The sequence below is a fragment of the Leucoraja erinacea genome, chromosome 14 (assembly GCF_028641065.1).
Source record: "Leucoraja erinacea ecotype New England chromosome 14, Leri_hhj_1, whole genome shotgun sequence".
Classification (NCBI taxonomy): domain Eukaryota; kingdom Metazoa; phylum Chordata; class Chondrichthyes; order Rajiformes; family Rajidae; genus Leucoraja; species Leucoraja erinaceus.
In genome coordinates, this window is record NC_073390.1 from 2,319,285 (window position 1) to 2,337,696 (window position 18,412).

General features: G+C 45.5%; 1 protein-coding gene across 2 annotated transcripts in view; it reads left to right on the forward strand.

Annotated features, from left to right (window-relative positions):
* The window catches only part of LOC129703188 (endothelin-converting enzyme 2-like), a 311,584-nt gene that overhangs the window by 38,015 nt on the left and 255,157 nt on the right, over window positions 1–18,412 (forward strand). For both annotated transcript variants that reach the window (XM_055645376.1, XM_055645375.1), the window contains exons 3-4: window positions 12,272–12,416; window positions 16,998–17,213. In XM_055645376.1, coding sequence (XP_055501351.1) covers window positions 12,272–12,416; window positions 16,998–17,213 — 361 coding nt within the window. The remainder of the gene's footprint in view (window positions 1–12,271; window positions 12,417–16,997; window positions 17,214–18,412) is intronic.

An 18,412-nucleotide genomic window follows, 5' to 3' on the forward strand; every position in this document is an offset into this window, starting at 1 on the left:
AAGAAGAATCTCCTGTGGCGTTCTGTCCTGTATCTTGGTGAATCCAGTCTGTTGCTGAAGGTACTACTCAGATTGACCAGTATATCACAGGGGGGGTGGGGGATACATCTTGTCCAGGATCCAAGAAATAGATCTGGGAATAGACCATTCATTTCTTCATAACTCATAGATGCTGCTGCACCCGCTGAGTTTCTCCAGCTTTTCTGTGTAACATTCATTTCTTCATGCCTACTCCACTATTCAATTATAAAGTGGATCATTTAATTTTTAGTGCATTAACTTCGTATTTCTTGATCTCCTTAGCATCCCAAAATCTATTGACTTCTTTCTTGAATATACTGCGCAGCTCGCTCTCCACAGCTTGGGTGACATTTCGGGTCGAGACCCTTCTTCAAGTTGAAAACACCATGGGTGGCTCATTTACAGTATACAGGGAGGGAAGAGAAAGTTTAGAGGAGCATAGTTATGGGAAGTTTGTTTCGTTAAAGAAGCGGACTGCCACTTCAGTGGTTGCAAACAGTATTCATAATAATCATAATTGTAATTTATTAGCCAAGTATATTTTGCAACATACGAGGAATTTGATTTGCCATGGTCATACCAAAAAAGCAACAAGACACACTATCTAAAAATTTGACATAAACATCCACCACAGCGGCTCCTCCCCATTCCCCACTGTGATGGAAGGCAATGAAGTCTTATCTTCTTACACAGAAACATAGAAAATAGGTGCAGGAGGAGGCCATTTGACCTTTTGAGTCAGCACCACCATTCACTGTGATCATGGCTGATCGTCCCCTATCAATAACCCGTGCCTGCCTTCTCCCCATATCCCTTGACTCCACTAGCCCCTAGAGCTCTATTTAACTCTCTCTTAAACCCATCCAGTGACTTGGCCTCCACTGCCCTCTGTGGCAGGGAATTCAATAAATTCACAACTCTCTGGGTGAAAAAGTGTTTTCTCACCTCAGTCTTAAATTACCTCTTTATTCTAAGACTGTGGCCCCTGGTTCTGGACTCGCCCAACATTGGGACCATTTTTCCTGCATCTAGCTTGTTCAGTCCTTTTATAATTTTATTTGTTTCTATAAGATCTCCCCTCATCCTTCTTAACTACAGTGAATACAAACCTAGTCTTTTCAATCTTTCCTCATATGCCAGTCCCGCCATCTCAGGAATGAATCTCGTGAACCTACGCTGCACTGCCTCAATCACAAGGATGTCCTTCCTCAAATTAGGAGATCAAAACTGTACACAATTCTCCAGATGTGATCTCACCAGAGCCCTATACAACTGCAGAAGAAAGAGCTTGACTTTTAGCATCTTGGATATCCCGCCACCAGACCATATTGGCTGCATTTTTCTGAAGTCTGATGCAGCTTTACCAATTTGGGAGTTGACCTCTACATCTCCAACTACTGTGAACATGCTGCCAAGATAGGTAAATCTTGTGGCGTTTTCCACAGGTACCCGTGCATAATATGATTGGACTGTATAACACACTAAGCTTTTTTATTTACTATACTCAATACTCTAACTGATGAAGGCCACTTTGCTGAAAGCCTTCTTGAACACCCTATCCACTTTCAAAGAACTATGTCAAGTCCTTGACCTGTACCTGCGCTCCTAGATCACTCTGCTCAACAACACTCTTGCCATTCACAGTGCAAGTCCTGCCCATGTTAGATTTCACAAAATGCAACACCTCACATTTCTCTGTATAATAATAATAATAATAATAATAATAATATATTTTATTGTCAGTGCAACGAGATTTAGTATGCATCTCCAGCCGATGAAAAAGAAAAGTAAAATAAATAAATAAGCTGTGTGTCGTGACCATCTGAGGGAGACAGTCCAGGGGGGGGGTGAGGGGCACTCAGCAGGGCCGGTTCAGAGCCGCTATAGCTCTTGGAATAAAGCTGTTTCTGAGTCTGGAGGTTCGGGCGTAGAAGGCCTTGTAACGTCTGCCGGAGGGAAGTAGTTCAAACAGTCCGTTACAGGGGTGTGATGAGTCTTTATGGATGCTGACGGCCTTCCTGAGGCACCGTGTGTGGTAGATGCCCTCCAAGGCTGGTATCTGTGTCCCAATGATCCTCTGCGCTCTGTGGACGACACGCTGAAGAGCTCTCCTCTCCGCCTCCGTTCAGCTGAGATACCACACATAGATGCCATACATTAATATGCTCTCTGTGGTGCAGCGGTAGAATGTTGTCAGCAGCTGTTGAGGCAGACCAGTCTTTTTTAATGTCCTCAGGAAGAACAGTCGTTGCTGTGCCTTCTTGACCAGCGCAGTGGTGTTGGTGGACCATGTGAGGTCCTCTGAAATGTGAGTGCCCAGAAACTTAAAGCTGGACACTCTCTCCACACTTTCCCCGTAAATGGAGATTGGGGCGTATTCTCCATTATGGGACCTCCTGAAGTCAATAATCAGCTCCTTGGTCTTGGAGGTGTTTAGTGACAAGTTGTTACATGTGCACCAGTCCGTCAGGTTCTGCACCTCCGCCCTGTATTTTGTTTCATCACCGTTGGTGATCAGCCCAATCACTGTTGTGTCGTCTGCAAACTTCACGATGGTGTTGGTGTCGAATGCAGGAACACAGTCTTGAGTGAAGAGGGAGTAGAGCATGGGGCTTAGTACACAGCCCTGTGGTGTGCCGGTGCTCAGGGTGATAGTGGAGGACAGGTGCGGGCCCAGTCTCACTGCCTGCGGTCGCTCCGTCAGAAAGTTCAGGATCCAATCGCATATCGGCGAGCTGAGGCCTAGCTGGTGGAGTTTGGTGGTGAGCTTGGTGGGGATGACCGTATTGAATGCAGAGCTATAGTCAACGAAGAGCATCCTCACGTACATGCCCTGTCTGTCCAGGTGAGTCAGGACAGTGTGAAGAGCCAGAGAGATGGCATCCTCTGTTGATCTATTTGCCCTGTATGCAAATTGATGAGAGTCCAGTGAGGCAGGGATGCTGGATTTGATATGGGAGAGGACCAGCCTTTCGAAGCACTTCATTGGGATTGGAGTTAGGGCAACCGGGCGGTAGTCGTTCAGGTTGGTGACTTTGGACATTTTTTCGGCACCGGCACTATGGTGGCTGTTTTCAGGCACTTGGGGACCGTTGCCAGAGATAGAGATAGATTGAAGATTCTCGTGAATACCTCCGCCAGCTGTACAGCACAGTCCTTTAGTACCCTTCCCTGTACTCCATCCGGGCCTGCAGCCTTGCGTGGATTGATCCTACGCAGAGCGCACTGTACCTCCTGAGTGCTCAGTGTTAAGGCCTGTCCCTCCACCATGGCTGGGGTTATTCCACTCCTGGTGGTGTTGCCAGTTTCGAACCGGGCAAAGAAGGTGTTTAGTTCGTTGGCCAGTGTGATAGCAGTGGGGGCAGGCGGGGCTGCTCTTGTAGTCAGTGATGTCCCTGACACCCTGCCACATGCTTCTGGTGTCCGCGGCATTGAAGTGGTCTTCCACCCTTTGCCTGTGGATGTCTTTGGCCTTGTTTATGCCTTTGTTCAGGTTCAACCTGGCCGCACTGTAGGCAGAAGTGTCCCTGGATTTAAAGGCATTGTTGCGTGCCCTTAGCAGATCCTGAACCTCCTGGTTCATCCGGGGTTTCCGGTTTGGGAACATCTTTATTTGCTTGTCCACTGTGACAGTCTCCACACAGCAGTTGATGTAGGAGAGCACAGTGGACGTGTACTCCTCCAAGTCTACCTCTGTACCACTGGTTGCCTGTTGTTCAAACAGGTCCCAGTCGGTGCGATCAAAGCAGTCCTGGAGTTGTAGGGTGGCGTCCTCGGGCCATATTTTGACCGTCCTTATTGCAGGTTTGGTCTTGCGGATGAGGGGTTTGTATGATGGCAGTAGAAACAGTGAGAGGTGATCGGATTGCCCCAGGGATACATTCCATCAACTATTCCTCAGCCCACCTGCCCAACACGTATCTCAATTTACATGTGCATATGATGAAGGAGTTAACTTGACAGTTACAGCGAACATGCCATTCTCTTCCATTTGCATTAATTCAGCAGTTCCTTATACATTGATCTGCTTGCAAAAAGAATGTTTACTAAGATCACACATTCCAACATGTTTAGTTGCACATTTCCTAGTTTCATAACGCAAATCCTTAAATCTATTAGTAATACATTTATTGTCAGAAGAGTTTAGTCCATTATGAAGTTTGATGAGAAGGAAAAGCTGGAAGAGGCTTTTAAAAGCAGAAAATTAATTACGTATTAGATAATTATTCTAGACAATAGACAATAGGTGCAGGAGTAGGCCATTCGGCCCTTCGAGCCAGCACCGCTATTCAATGTGATCATGGCTGATCATCCCCAATCATTACCCCGTCCCTGCCTCTTCCCATATCCCCTGACTCCGCTATTTTTAAGAGCCCTATCGAGCTCTCTCTTGAAAGCATCCAGAGAACCTGCCTCCACCGCCCTCTGAGGCAGAGAATTCCACAGACTCGCCACTCTCTGTGAGAAAAAGTGTTTCCTTGTCTCCGTTGTAAGTGGCTTACTCCTTATTCTTAAACTGTGGCCCCCGATTCTGGACTCCCCCCAACACTCAATAAGACAAAAGCAACGGGTGTGGACAAGGGCTTCTGCAATTAGTCTTAGTTGAGGCTAAATTGTAGGTTTCTGATGAATTTTACTAACCTATAACACATGCAACCAATATTGTATTACAGGTGCACAACCTTTTATCCGAAGATCCAAATAACGAAAACCTCCGAATAGCGACATTTTTTCAGTCCTTGAAAAAAGGTCCTTGAAAACGTTCACCGAGGGCGGCCCGCAGAGGTGACAGAGGAACCTCCGGTCGGTCCTCGAAGAAAGGGGAACTAAATCCCCATCCATAAAAGAGAAGGTGAGGGTATATTGCGTGGGAGGGTTAATAATTGACAATATGCTGCTGTCTGCCCGCTGAGTTAAAAACGTTCCCACGGTAGACTCACGATACACAGTGTATCGTGAGTCTTGCGTGGGAACTTTTTTAACTCAGCGGGCAGGGAGCTGCAGATTGTCGCTCCCTTCAGTTTCACCCCACCTACACCCCTCTGCTTCCCGGCCATGTGTGTGACCCCTTCCCTCCCCTCTCCAGCTCCCCGCTCATTGCACCGGCGTGGGGGCTTTGCACTGTCTTCACGTTGGCAATGCCAGTCACCAGAGACGTCAGGACCAACGGGACACTGACCCCCAGGCCCACTGCAAGCACGGAGATCCCAGAGACCCACAGCCAGCAGCAGCCCAGCCCCGTTCCAACTCCAGAGGAAAACTGCGAACTAGCGGGAGACATCGGGACCACCAGGAGCCGCTCCCCGATGGGCCGCTACGGCGACAAGTGGCAGTTCGCCCACAGCCCGAGCTGTGCCCCTCATCGGGACACCGACCCCCAGGCCCACTGCAAGCACGGAGATCCCAGATCAGCAACTCCAGCCCAGCCCCGCTCCAACTCCAGAGGGGCAGAAACTGATGGTGCGCAAGGTGCGTCTTGTTCTTGAGGTGCGCAGCACTCGGGCTGTGGGCGAACTGCCACTTGTCGCCGTAGCGGCCCATCGGGGAGCGGATCCTCTGGAGTGGGGGTGGGGGACAAGGGGGAGGGGGGGGTATTGTGCTGTTGATCGCCCCCTGCTATAGGGGACTGGGAAACAGGACGTTCACCGAGGGCGGCCCGCAGAACTGACATTGAACCTCCGGTCGCACCTCGACGAAAGGGGAACTAAATCCCCAATTCATAAAAGAGAAGGTGAGGGTACATAGCGACCGGGAGAGTAGGAATCCTTGAAAAAGTTGTGAGCGTTCACCGAGGGTGGCCCGCAGAGGTGACAGAGGAACCTCCGGTCGGTCCTCGAAGAAAGGGGAACTAAATCCCCATCCATAAAAGAGAAGGTGAGGGTATATTGCGCGGGAGGGTTAATAATTGACAATATGCTGCTGTCTGCCCGCTGAGTTAAAACGTTCCCACGGTAGACTCACGATACACAGTGTATCGTGAGTCTTGCGTGGGAACTTTTTTAACTCAGCGGGCAGGGAGCTGCAGATTGTCGCTCCCTTCAGTTTCACCCCACCTACACCCCTCTGCTTCCCGGCCATGTGTGTGACCCCTTCCCTCCCCTCTCCAGCTCCCCGCTCATTGCACCGGCGTGGGGGCTTTGCACTGTCTTCACGTCGGCAATGCCAGTCACCGGAGACGTCAGGACCAACGGGACACCGGCCCCCAGGCCCACTGCAAGCACGGAGATCCCAGAGACCCACAGCCAGCAGCAGCCCAGCCCCGTTCCAACTCCAGAGGAAAACTGCAAACTAGCGGGAGACATCGGGACCACCAGGAGCCGCTCCCCGATGGGCCGCTACGGCGACAAGTGGCAGTTCGCCCACAGCCCGAGCTGTGCCCCCTCATCGGGACACCGACCCCCAGGCCCACTGCAAGCACGGAGATCCCAGATCAGCAACTCCAGCCCAGCCCCGCTCCAACTCCAGAGGGGCAGAAACTGATGGTGCGCAAGGTGCGTCTTGTTCTTGAGGTCGCGCAGCTCGGGCTGTGGGCGAACTGCCACTTGTCGCCGTAGCGGCCCATCGGGGAGCGGATTCCTCTGGAGTTGGGGGTGGGGGGGGAGGGGGAGGGGGGGTATTGTGCTGTTTGATCGCCCCCTGCTATCCCAGGGACAGGGAAACAGGACGTTCACCGAGGGCGGCCCGCAGAGGTGACAGCGGAACCTCCGGTCGGTCCTCGACGAAAGGGGAACTAAATCCCCATTCATAAAAGAGAAGGTGAGGGTACATTGACCGGGAGAGTAGGAATCCCAAGACAAAGTTGAGTGAGCGTTCACCGAGGGTGGCCCGCAGAGGTGACAGCGGAACCTCAGGTCGGTCCTGGAAGAAAGGGGAACTAAATCCCCATCCATAAAAGAGAAGGTGAGGGTATATTGCGCGGGAGGGTTAATAATTGACAATATGCTGCTGTCTGCCCGCTGAGTTAAAAAAATTCCCACGGTAGACTCACGATACACAGTGTATCGTGAGTCTTGCGTGGGAACTTTTTTATCTCAGCGGGCAGGGAGCTGCAGATTGTTGCTCCCTTCAGTTTCACCCCACCTACACCCCTCTGCTTCCCGGCCATGTGTGTGACCCCTTCCCTCCCCTCTCCAGCTCCCCGCCCATTGCACCGGCGTGGGGGCTTTGCACTGTCTTCACGTCGGCAATGCCAGTCACCGGAGACGTCAGGACCAACGGGACACCGGCCCCCAGGCCCACTGCAAGCACGGAGATCCCAGAGACCCACAGCCAGCAGCAGCCCAGCCCCGTTCCAACTCCAGAGGAAAACTGCAAACTAGCGGGAGACATCGGAACCACCAGAAGCCGTTCCCCGATGGGCCGCTACGGTGACAAGTGGCAGTTCTCCCACAGCCCAAGCTGTGCCCCCTCATCGGGACACCGACCCCCAGGCCCACTGCAAGCACGGAGATCCCAGATCAGCAACTCCAGTCCAGCCCCGCTCCAACTCCAGAGGGGCAGCTGCTGCTGGTGCGCAAGGTGCGTCTTGTTCTCGGGCTGTGGGCGAACTGCCACTTGTCGCCGTAGCGGCCCATCAGGGAGCGGATTCCTCTGGAGTTGGGGGTGGGGGGGGAGGGGGAGAGGGGGGTATTGTGCTGTTTGATCGCCCCCTGCTATCCCAGGGACAGGGAGACAGGACGTTCACCGAGGGCGGCCCGCAGAGGTGACAGCGGAACCTCCGGTCGGTCCTCGACGAAAGGGGAACTAAATCCCCATTCATAAAAGAGAAGGTGAGGGTACATTGACCGGGAGAGTAGGAATCCCAAGACAAAGTTGAGTGAGCGTTCACCGAGGGTGGCCCGCAGAGGTGACAGCGGAACCTCGGATCGGTCCTGGAAGAAAGGGGAACTAAAAAGAGAAGTGGAGGGTATATTGCGCGGGAGGGTATATCGCCTACCTGGAAGAAACCAGACATTTTTTCCAGGATGTCGTCTGCACACCAAAGCTCACGTTTGGCGTCTCTGCTGCACATGGATATAAGAGTGTGAAAATGTCACCTTAGGCCGCCTTAGGGCATGAAGCCCCGCTAGGGTGACATGAGTGCGGGAGGTGATTCAATGCTGCGGTCACATTTACAAATTCAGGAATTCATTCAACACACTGCATTTCATACAGACATTTATTCTGCAAGAAAAAAACTACACTGAAGACTCAAACTCGCGACCGAGGAACTGCCGGGATCAAGGCGCAAACTCGCGACCTTGCGGATATGAGCCGGGCACTCTACCACTGAGCCAGCCATTAAAATCTACGCTAAAAAATTTCCATTCCGAAGACCGACAAATTCCAAATTACGAAAAGTGTCTGGTCCCAAGGCTGTCGGATAAAAGGTTGTGCACCTGTATTCTGAAAACTTGACATCTTTTAATTTTAGGGAGGTGTTGGTTATATACATGGCTGAGTTTGTGTGGCATGAGAATGATGGAGAAGTGAGTGTAGGGATCTGGTGACTGCAGAGGGTTTCATTGTTCTTCTTACATGGTATGAATGGGGTCCAGCATGCAGTTTATTATACATATTCAGTTGTGACAGTTTTGCCGTATGTGATTCTAAAGTGGGTAAGCATAGTTATTTTATGCCAGTTTTAGACCTTCCAAATCTTGGATCGTGCTTGGTTGATACAAATGAAATGAAATTCAGAATTGATTTTCATGATTTATTACATTGTATTAGGAGAAAGCAGATGTTTATTCAATGCCTAGTAAAAAATAAAAGCATTGATCGTTTTTGCACTCGCATGGTTGAAACCTTTCGATTGAGTTCTGATCACATATTGCTTTCTAGAGTTCACATAGGATGCAGAAGATAGACACAAAATGCTGGAGTAACTCAGCGGGACAAGCAGCATCTCTGGAGAGAACGAATGGGTAACATTTTGGGATGAGACGCTTCTCTTTGTGTCTATCTTCGGCTTCAAGGTCAAGGTCAGTTTAATGTCACGTACCAATTAAGGTACAGTGAAATTTGAGTTACCATACAACCATACTAAGTGAAAAGAAACACAGACACATAAAATAAAATTGAACATAAACATGCACCACAGCGGCTCCCCGCATTCATTACTGTGATGGGAGTTAATAAAGTCCAATCATCTCCCTCTTCATTCTCGGGGCTGTCGAACCATCTGCAGTCGGGGCCATCAAAGCTCCCGCAGCCGGCGATCCGAAGCCCTCACGTCGGGGTAATCGAAACTCCCTCGTCGGGACGGTTGAAACTTTCCGCGGCTTGGAGCTGTCGAATCGGTCTCTAACCAGGAACTGCGGGCTCCACGATGTTAAGTCCACAGGCCCCACGGATGGAGTTCTCCACAGATCCACAGGTTTAAATCAGCATCTGCAGTTCCTTCTTACTCGCATAGGATGCCGGCTGACTTGAAACGTAAAATATTCACGATGCTTGGTACTTTAAATCTGGATGCAATACTCCACTAGAAGCTTTAGACTTTGGAGATAAAGCTTGGCCCACTGAGTCCGAGTCGACCAGCAATCTAATGTCTATTGTCCGTATACAAGCACTATCCTACACACCAGGAACAATTTACATTTTTACAGAAACCAATTAACCTACAAATCTGTATGTCTTTGGAGTGTGGGAGGAAACTGGAGCACCCCGGGGAACATCCATGCGGTCATGGGGAGAACGTACAAACTCTGTGCAGACAGCACCCGTAGTCAGGATTGAACACACATTTCAGGCGTTGTAAGTAGCAATGTTACACAATTTTGAGATTTAAAAAATCAAGTCTGCAATTTATCCCATCAGATAAAGCATAACAATAAGTTTAATTTGACACCTAATTCACTTTCATATCTCAAGTAATAAAAAAGTTATGGCCATTTTCATACTCGGAAATTAGCATTTCGTTCCCTATTGATTTTCTATGGACATAACAAAAAAGCTGTGATCGAGGACAGTCAAAAGCCCATAACCTTCTTAAAAATTAAGAGAACTGAATGAAATTTTCAGTTATCGTAGATTGAACTATTCTGAAACAAATATAAAATAATCTTACTTGGAGGACCTGAAATTAAAGCATATAATTAGTTAGTTACCCAATTGTAGCTAATTTCAAACTTCAATTACTAGATCTAAACATCTATCCATTTCTTAATAAATGATTAACATTTTTAAATAGCCTAAGTATCCAAATAATATTCACAAATAATTCACAATAAAACATGAATTTACATTCTGTACTCACTGTACTCATTGTACTCATTTACATCAATTTATAGGCCAAATGGAAGGAATTTAGTGTCCAATTGCTGTAAATTAAAGTCCATTTAAATCAGCTTTCTAGTGGGTTCCTGTGAACGCGCTGGTTTAGAACGTTCACATTGCGCTGGATTTGTGCCCCCAAATGCCCAGAAAAATACTGCGGGATATAAAGAGCCCAAAATGAACTATTCGCTATAGAAAACTTTATATACAGGGTTCTTAAGAAGCCCCTTTTAATGTAAAAATAAGGTACATACCTTTAATTGTCTGCTTTATAAAACCCTGGGGCTGCGAGAGGTTGCGGGTTGAGAGAGTGATTTTTAAACTACTATAACTATTATACAAGGCCATAAAAACTAATAATACCTTTTGCGACGGGGTCTTTCAGCGATTTTCCGTTAATGATTTACTAGGCTGAACATTTTCGATTGCAACAACCTAGTAAAAATCGCGTTTTAAACCCGCCCCCTCTAAACAGCGCCAAAATCACACACACGGGGCTGGGACAGATTCTCAATGACGATTCAGGTAGGTTTTGTAACATACCTATTGTAAGGTAGCAGCTCTACTGCTGCACCACTGTGTTGCCCTCAACTGATCTGGTATTTTATAAAGGTTCGTCATGACAACCATGCTTTCCTGTTGAATACCTCTATTTATAAAACCTTCAACCCAAATGGCTTTTTAACTCGTTTTCTCAACCACCTGTGACTACAGGTATTTACTCTCTCTATGTTGTACCTCTTTCCGAATTCTGCCACCTAGTTTACATTTGCAATTCTCATTTTTCACATTACTCAGCAGAAATTCTCATCTGCCCCCTCTCTGCTCATTCTGTAGATTGCCTTTCTCCTCATAGAAGCGTATTACCATTCTCCTCACAGTTCACCATACTTTCAAAGTTTGTGCCATCTCCGATCAACAATATATATTAAGACAAATAGTAGTCCTCGTAGTAGCCATGAAATAACTCCTCTGGATAGTTCCCCTCTAGTAAAACATACTCTTTCACTGCTATGCTGTTTTCTGTTTAGTTTAGTTTAGAGATACTGTGAGGATAGGGGCCATTCGGCCCACTGAGTCTGTGCCGACCAATGATCACCCTATACACTAATCTACACACTAGGGACAATGTACAATTCTTACCAAAGCCAACTAACCTACAGACCTGTACATCGGGAGGAAACCGACGTGGTCAGGGGGAGAACATACTAACTCTCTACAGACAGACATGCTTGTTCAAGATCAAACTCTGGTCTCTACAACTCTACCGCTGCGCTACCCATAATTTCTTTGGCCGATTTTCTATTCAATTTACATGTTGAAGTGATTGTTAATTCTGATGATTGTTTCCAGAGTTCTTCCCAGTAGTGGGGTTATACTGATTGGTCTGTAGTTACTGGGTTTATGCTTTTCCTGAGACTTAAGGGCCTGTCCCACTTTCACGACCTAATTCACAACCTCTGCCGAGTTTGCCCTTGACTCGTACTCACAGCATGGTCGTAGGGGGTCGTAGGTAGGTTGTAGCAGGCCGTGATGCTAGTCATAGGTACTCGAGGTATCAAGTAGGTCGGGGCGTTTTTCCACGAGTTAAATAGGTCGTGAAAGTGGGACAGGCCCTTTAGAAATCCCCTGGAATTAAAAAAAGAGTTTATATGAAGTTGCGATTAACGTTATTATGGAAATAGCTCATTTATTAGTTATGAATGATTTTTTTCAAATTGCATTTTTTTTTCAGTCCTTTATTTTTATTTAGCTATTTCTTTGGTAGTCAGATTCTGCATAGGTCATCTCAGTACTGTGATTTTGTTTTTTCTTGTTTTGGGTTTCACTGATACTGCAAAATGATATGCACATTGATTTTTCTTTCTGCAAGTGTAGCCTTTGGGTAAATTATTAGGTTTTAATCATGACTTGTGCATGATAGTTTGTTGTTTCTGTTATTTCTGTTTGTGCTAAAAGGAAACATGTAATTTGTCTCTTTTTTTAATAGGTCGGGTTTAGAAAAGGCAAGTCGCTTTCCCTGGGGCCAATTGGAACGAGAACACAATTGGAACTCACCTTGTTAGTTGTCCTCCTGGTTGTGGTCATGACCTTGATTGGTTGTATTATTACTCTGGTAATAAAAAATACTCAAGGTAAGGTGGGATTGAATAACATTCATGCATGTTAAGTTTTATTTGTAGGAAGAAACTACATATGCTGGTTTAAACTGAAGATAGACACAAAGAGCTGAAGTAACAGTGGGACAGACAGCATCTCTGGAGAGAAGGAATATGTGATGTTTCAGGTGAAGAAGGGTCTTGACCCGAAACGTCGCCCATTCCTTCTCTCCAGAGATGCAACCTGTCCCGCTGAGTTGCTCCAGCATTTTGTGTCCATCTTAAGTTATATCTTATTATAGTTCTGATATTTTTCCAACATATGATAACAATGGCAGTTTAGTATCACCTTCATTTATCATACTTTTTAATGATTTTTCAAATTTAATAACATCCTTAACAGAAAATTCAAGCTACAGCTGTGACACCTTTTTGGACATCAAATGATGTAGTTTTAAAATGAAATCATTGTTGTAATGTAGGAAATGTAACCAATTGATCAGTCTGAAGAAGGGTCTTGACCCGAGACGTCACCCATTCCTTCTCTTCAGAGATGCTGCCTGTCCCGCTGAGTTACTCCATCATTTTGTGTCTATCTTCACTTGAACACAATGCTATTTTAAAATGGCTATGGCACCAGTTTCAATAATTTATCTTTAGCAGTAACTATTTAGCAAAACTATTTTCTTTAGCAAAACTATTTTCTTTAGCAAAACCAGTATCACCAACTTTAGCAATATCACCAAGCAAAAAAAAGGGAAAAAAGTTGGTGCAAGGGGGCTTTTAAAGGTGTTAAGTTGGAGCTTGTGCAAGAGTGAAATGGAGTGTGAAAATAGGGGGAGAGATCCAAGCCATCATGGTCAATGAGGAAACCAAAAATGTTGGAAAGGAAAGGCCTGAATTCCTCTAAAAAGAAATTTAACAGACTAAAAACGAGAAATTCGGAAAAAAAAGACACGTGAGCTTGCTTCAGGTTTGGGTGAGGCCTCCGGGCTGCAGTGTTTTCCTGTGCACACCAGAGAACAGGAGTCTGGCTCATTTCAATGTTAATGTCTTCCGTATTCATACTTTTTTAAAGTCGTGTAGAACTATCAAATTAAATACAAGAAATATAAAGGAAAAAAGGAATGGGTTGAGAGAGGAAGGAAAAAATAGGCATGAAAAAGAGTTAGAAGATCATTTTTGTAGGCAAGAAAAGTCCAAATGTGCAAATAATTAGGGAATTTGAGATGATTTGGGGGAGGCGTGTGGGAGGAAGGAAGAAAGAACATCACTGATTGATATATCTGTGTTTATTCCAGTTTTTGGTTTAACCACCTTAAAACCATGGGTACCCATCATCATGTGGATCTAATAAATATTTGGCATCTTCAGGCTCGATCACAGCACCAGACTAATGTTTGCAACAGGCACATTTTTCACAGTAGACAAAAATGCTGGAGAAACTCAGCGGGTGAGGCAGCATTTATGGAGCGATGGAATAGGTGATGTTTCGGGTCGAGACCCTTCATCAGACTGATGCTGCCTCACCCGCTGAGTTTCTCCAGCATTTTTGTCTACCTTCAATTTTTTCAGCTTCTGCAGTTCTTTCTTAAACATTTTTCACAGTGATTGATTTCATCCTGTTGCAGAACAAATTACTGACCAAACTATTTCTGGCTACTGGCTGCTACTTCTAATATCCCATCATTACTGAAAGATGGAGTGACCACAGTGGAAAATCCAAGACTGAGCCAAATAGTATTTTTTGGTTCACACTATGTAATTCAAAAAAGTTTTGCTGAATCTAATCACTTAATTTATTTGTCAGTATTGCACTTCTAAAATGTTGTTCTGGGTTTCCAGCCGCATAAACCTGGAGGTCAAATAATGTACAGTATTTGTTTTGACATGTGCAAAATTATGCTGCATTTAGAAAAGGTACTCGACTCCTGTGCGATGTGAATTGAGATCTGCTTCATTGTTACACAAAGCACCTGACCCAATAGGTAGAACCGAGGTATTCATTTTGTTCCCAATAGGTACTTTAAATACTTGGTGTTTACCAATCCTCATTGTCCATGCTGTGTTGTCGGGCTTGCCGGGCTGCTGATTTCCTGACTACATATAGTATCCACATTAATCTTCTCCTCTTGTCTTTACCCTGCACTCTGTTGTCATCCATTGTGCTCACTCTCCTGATGGGCCTGTCCCACTTAGGCGATTTTTCAGTCGCCTGAAAAACCGGCATCTGGAACGGCCACACACACACACACACACACACACACACACACACACACACACACACACACACACACACACACACACACACACACACACACACACACACACACACACACACACACACACACACACACACACACACACACACACACACACACACACACCCCACACACACACACACACACATCGCTCCTTCACCAGCCCGTTATGCTCGCGGGGGGACAGGGCAAGCGGGGGGGGGGGGGGGGGGGGGGCGCTGTCTGAATGAAATACACATGGTGCAAAGCCGAAGTGATACAGACACACACCGCTATGAACAGGAAGGTTGGCGCTGTAATTAAGATGGCTAAAGCACTGTGTACAGTAAGTCCTTTAAAAGAAGGGGGGGGGAAGGTGTGGAGACAACTTTTAAGAAGCCAGAGATACACGGCTGTGAAGCTCGGCGGACATTTAACATTACAGGTCGAATCCCTGGTTCTGAAAACTACTGCTTACGTTTTTGTTTCCCAATGAGCCAATGAAATTCACCAGTCAGCACCGGCTACAACCTATGAGAACCTTCGACCTCCTGGCAACCCACTAGGACCTCCCGGCGACCCACCTACGGCACGAGAATTCTCGCTACTCTCCATGGCAGCTTCCTTCTCGTCACCGCTAATTTTTCAACATATTGAAAAATTCACGGCGACCATAATGAGACCGCAACTCGTTCCCAGAATGCGGGAATTCCTCGCGACCATGAAGGCGACTCCCCGGCAACCACCCGCGAACATGTGGCGACCATGTGGTGACCGCAGAGTCTCCTGCAGTCGCCTAAAAAGTCGCCTAAGTGAGACAGCCCATTAGTCTCCTCCCACCCAGTATGATGAATGCCTTAACTCTTGGCTGCAGCCCCATTAGTCAGGCTCTTTCTAGAATAATGAAACTGGTCACAACTCTTATATTCACTGATGCCGCCTATTTTTTGAGGTGCAGTACAGAATGGATACATTGTTAGTGATTTCCACTCTATAAAAGCAGACTTTTGCAGTGGAAAAGCCTTTTTGCATGTTCATCAATTCTGATTCCAATGATGCCTTAACTTTCATCTTTTGCAGGCACATGTAAAGCTGGGTGTAGGATTGTATGCAATTTCACTTTTGTGTATTTTATTTGGTACACTAAAGCTTCTATCCCATAATTATCACTTTGTTCTTTGAGGGAGTTAGTTATGCACAATCTGGTTGTTGTATTTCCAGTATCACCACTCTTCAAAACTACGTCTTGGTGCTTTGGGGTATCACAATTTTATGAAAAGTACAATATGTGCCATTTTTTACAACTTTTATCACATTATGACTGAATTGAACCTTTCCATCTTGATCCATCTTAGGGGAAGTGAGAAAAAACCGTTTCACCCAGAGAGTTGTGAATTTGTGGAATTCCCTGCCACAGAGGGCAGTGGAGACCAAGTCACTGGATGGATTTAAGAGAGAGTTAGATAGAGCTCTAGGGGCTAGTGGAATCAAGGGATATGGGGAGAAGGCAGGCACGGGTTATTGATCACAATGAATGGCGGTGCTGGCTTGGAGGGCCAAATGGCCTCCTCCTACACCTATTTTCTATGTTTCTATGATCCATCCTTTGCGCAAGATTCAAGAGTTTATTGTCATGTGTCCTAGATAGGACAATGAAATTCTTGCTTTGCTTCAGCACAACAGAATATAGAAGGCATGAATACAGAGATTAGTGTGTCCATATACCATTATATAAATATATACACGCATGAATAAATAAAACAGATAAAGTGCAAATAACCTTCACTGGTTGATTTAGTTGAATGTCATAAAGCAAGAGGGTTGTTCTGATAGTGGTTTCTTTGGTTCTGTTTATTCTTATTATTCTTTGGAGCGCAGAAGGTTAAGGGGGGACTTGATAGAGGTCTTTAAAATGATGAGAGGGATAGACAGAGTTGACGTGGATAAGCTTTTCCCACTGAGAGTAGGGAAGATTCAAACAAGGGGACATGACTTGAGAATTAAGGGACAGAAGTTTAGGGGTAACATGAGGGGGAACTTCTTTACTCGGAGAGTGGTGGCTGTGTGGAATGAGCTTCCAGTGAAGGTGGTGGAGGCAGGTTCGTTTTTATCATTTAAAAATAAATTGGATAGTTATATGGACGGGAAAGGTATGGAGGGTTATGGTCTGAGCGCAGATGTATGGGACTAGGGGAGAATACGTGTTCGGCATGGACTAGAAGGGTCGAGATGGCCTGTTTCCGTGCTGTAATTGTTATATGGTTATATGCTTAACAATATTCTCAGGAAAAAGGGAAAGATGTCAATAAATTTAGAAGAAGTTATAAGTTCGCATTTATGAATTTATATAATGAAAGTGACATCCTTTTATTTACAGACCCTTCAAGTAAATATTGTCTGACGGAAACATGCATTATGGTGGCTGCTAAAATAACAGAATCTCTGGACCGTACAGTAGACCCTTGTTCTGATTTTTATCAATATGCCTGTGGTGGATGGATAAAGAAGAACCCATTGCCGGATGGAAGGTCACGTTGGAATACCTTTAATAGCTTGTGGGACCAGAACCAGGCGGTCATGAAGCACTTATTAGGTAAATAAAAAAGAAACTGCTGAACTTGTTTTTACATCATGTAGACCTGAACAACTAGCGGGGTTATGTGTTTATTACACGTTAATGAGAAAGTACATAATTTTCACATCCTCTTCTTGCACTCACTTCTGTGGTATTATTTGTCTCAATTTTAAAGCATAAGTATTAATTTTTCTTGGTGATTAAAAACAAAAGCTATATTCAGGCATCATTATTTTCTGCAGGCTAAATGCAAAGCGCATATCGTTATAAATCATTGTGACAGTGTTCACAAATTTCCTTGTAACTTTCTATCATAAATTACAGTACTGGACTGGTTACCGTATGATAGTACTGGAAATATTGGTGTTGAAGCAAAAAGTGTGAAAACATGTTTTAAAAAAAAATCTCCTCCACATATTTAAATAACATACCCCTGTTTAGCTCTCCAGTGAAGCAGAACTTCTAAGGTGCAGTTACATCCAATATAGACGTAATAATAATTCTAACATTGTGATATTTTGGCATTTTAAATTTGCTGTGACTGAATTTAATGGAGAAGAGGTTTATATAGAGGAAATAGTAAGCAGCAGGGTTAAAAATACAAATGATCTGGATGATGGAATTGATGGCTTTGTGGCCAAATTTGCAGATGATGCAAAAATGGGTGAGGGGCGGATGGTGTTGAGGAAGCAGGGAGTCTGCAGAAGGACTTGAGCAGGTTGGCAGAGTGGGCAAAGAAGTGGCAGGTCGAATACAACATAGCAGATCGTGCACTTGGTAGGAAGAATAAAGACGTAGACTCATTTCTAAATGGGAGAGGAGGGTTCAGGAATCAGAGATGCAAATGGACCTGGGACTGCTGGTGCAGGATTCCCAAAAGGATAATTTGCAGGTTGAATCAGTTGTAAGAAAGGCAAATGCAATATAAACAGTCATTTCGAGAGAATATAAAAGCAAGCATGTAATGTTGAGGCTTTATAAGGTTCTGGTCAGGCCATATTTGGAAACATTGTGGGCAGTTTTGGGTCCTATATGTGAAGAAGCATTTGCTGGCGCTGGAGAGGATCCAGAGAAGTTTTACGATAATAATTCCTGTGATGATTAGGTTGATATAAAAAGAGTGTTTGAAGGCTCTGTGCCAACACTCACTGGAGTTTAAAAGGATGAAGGGCGATCTCATGAAACTTACCAAATAATGAATGGCCTCAAGTAGATGT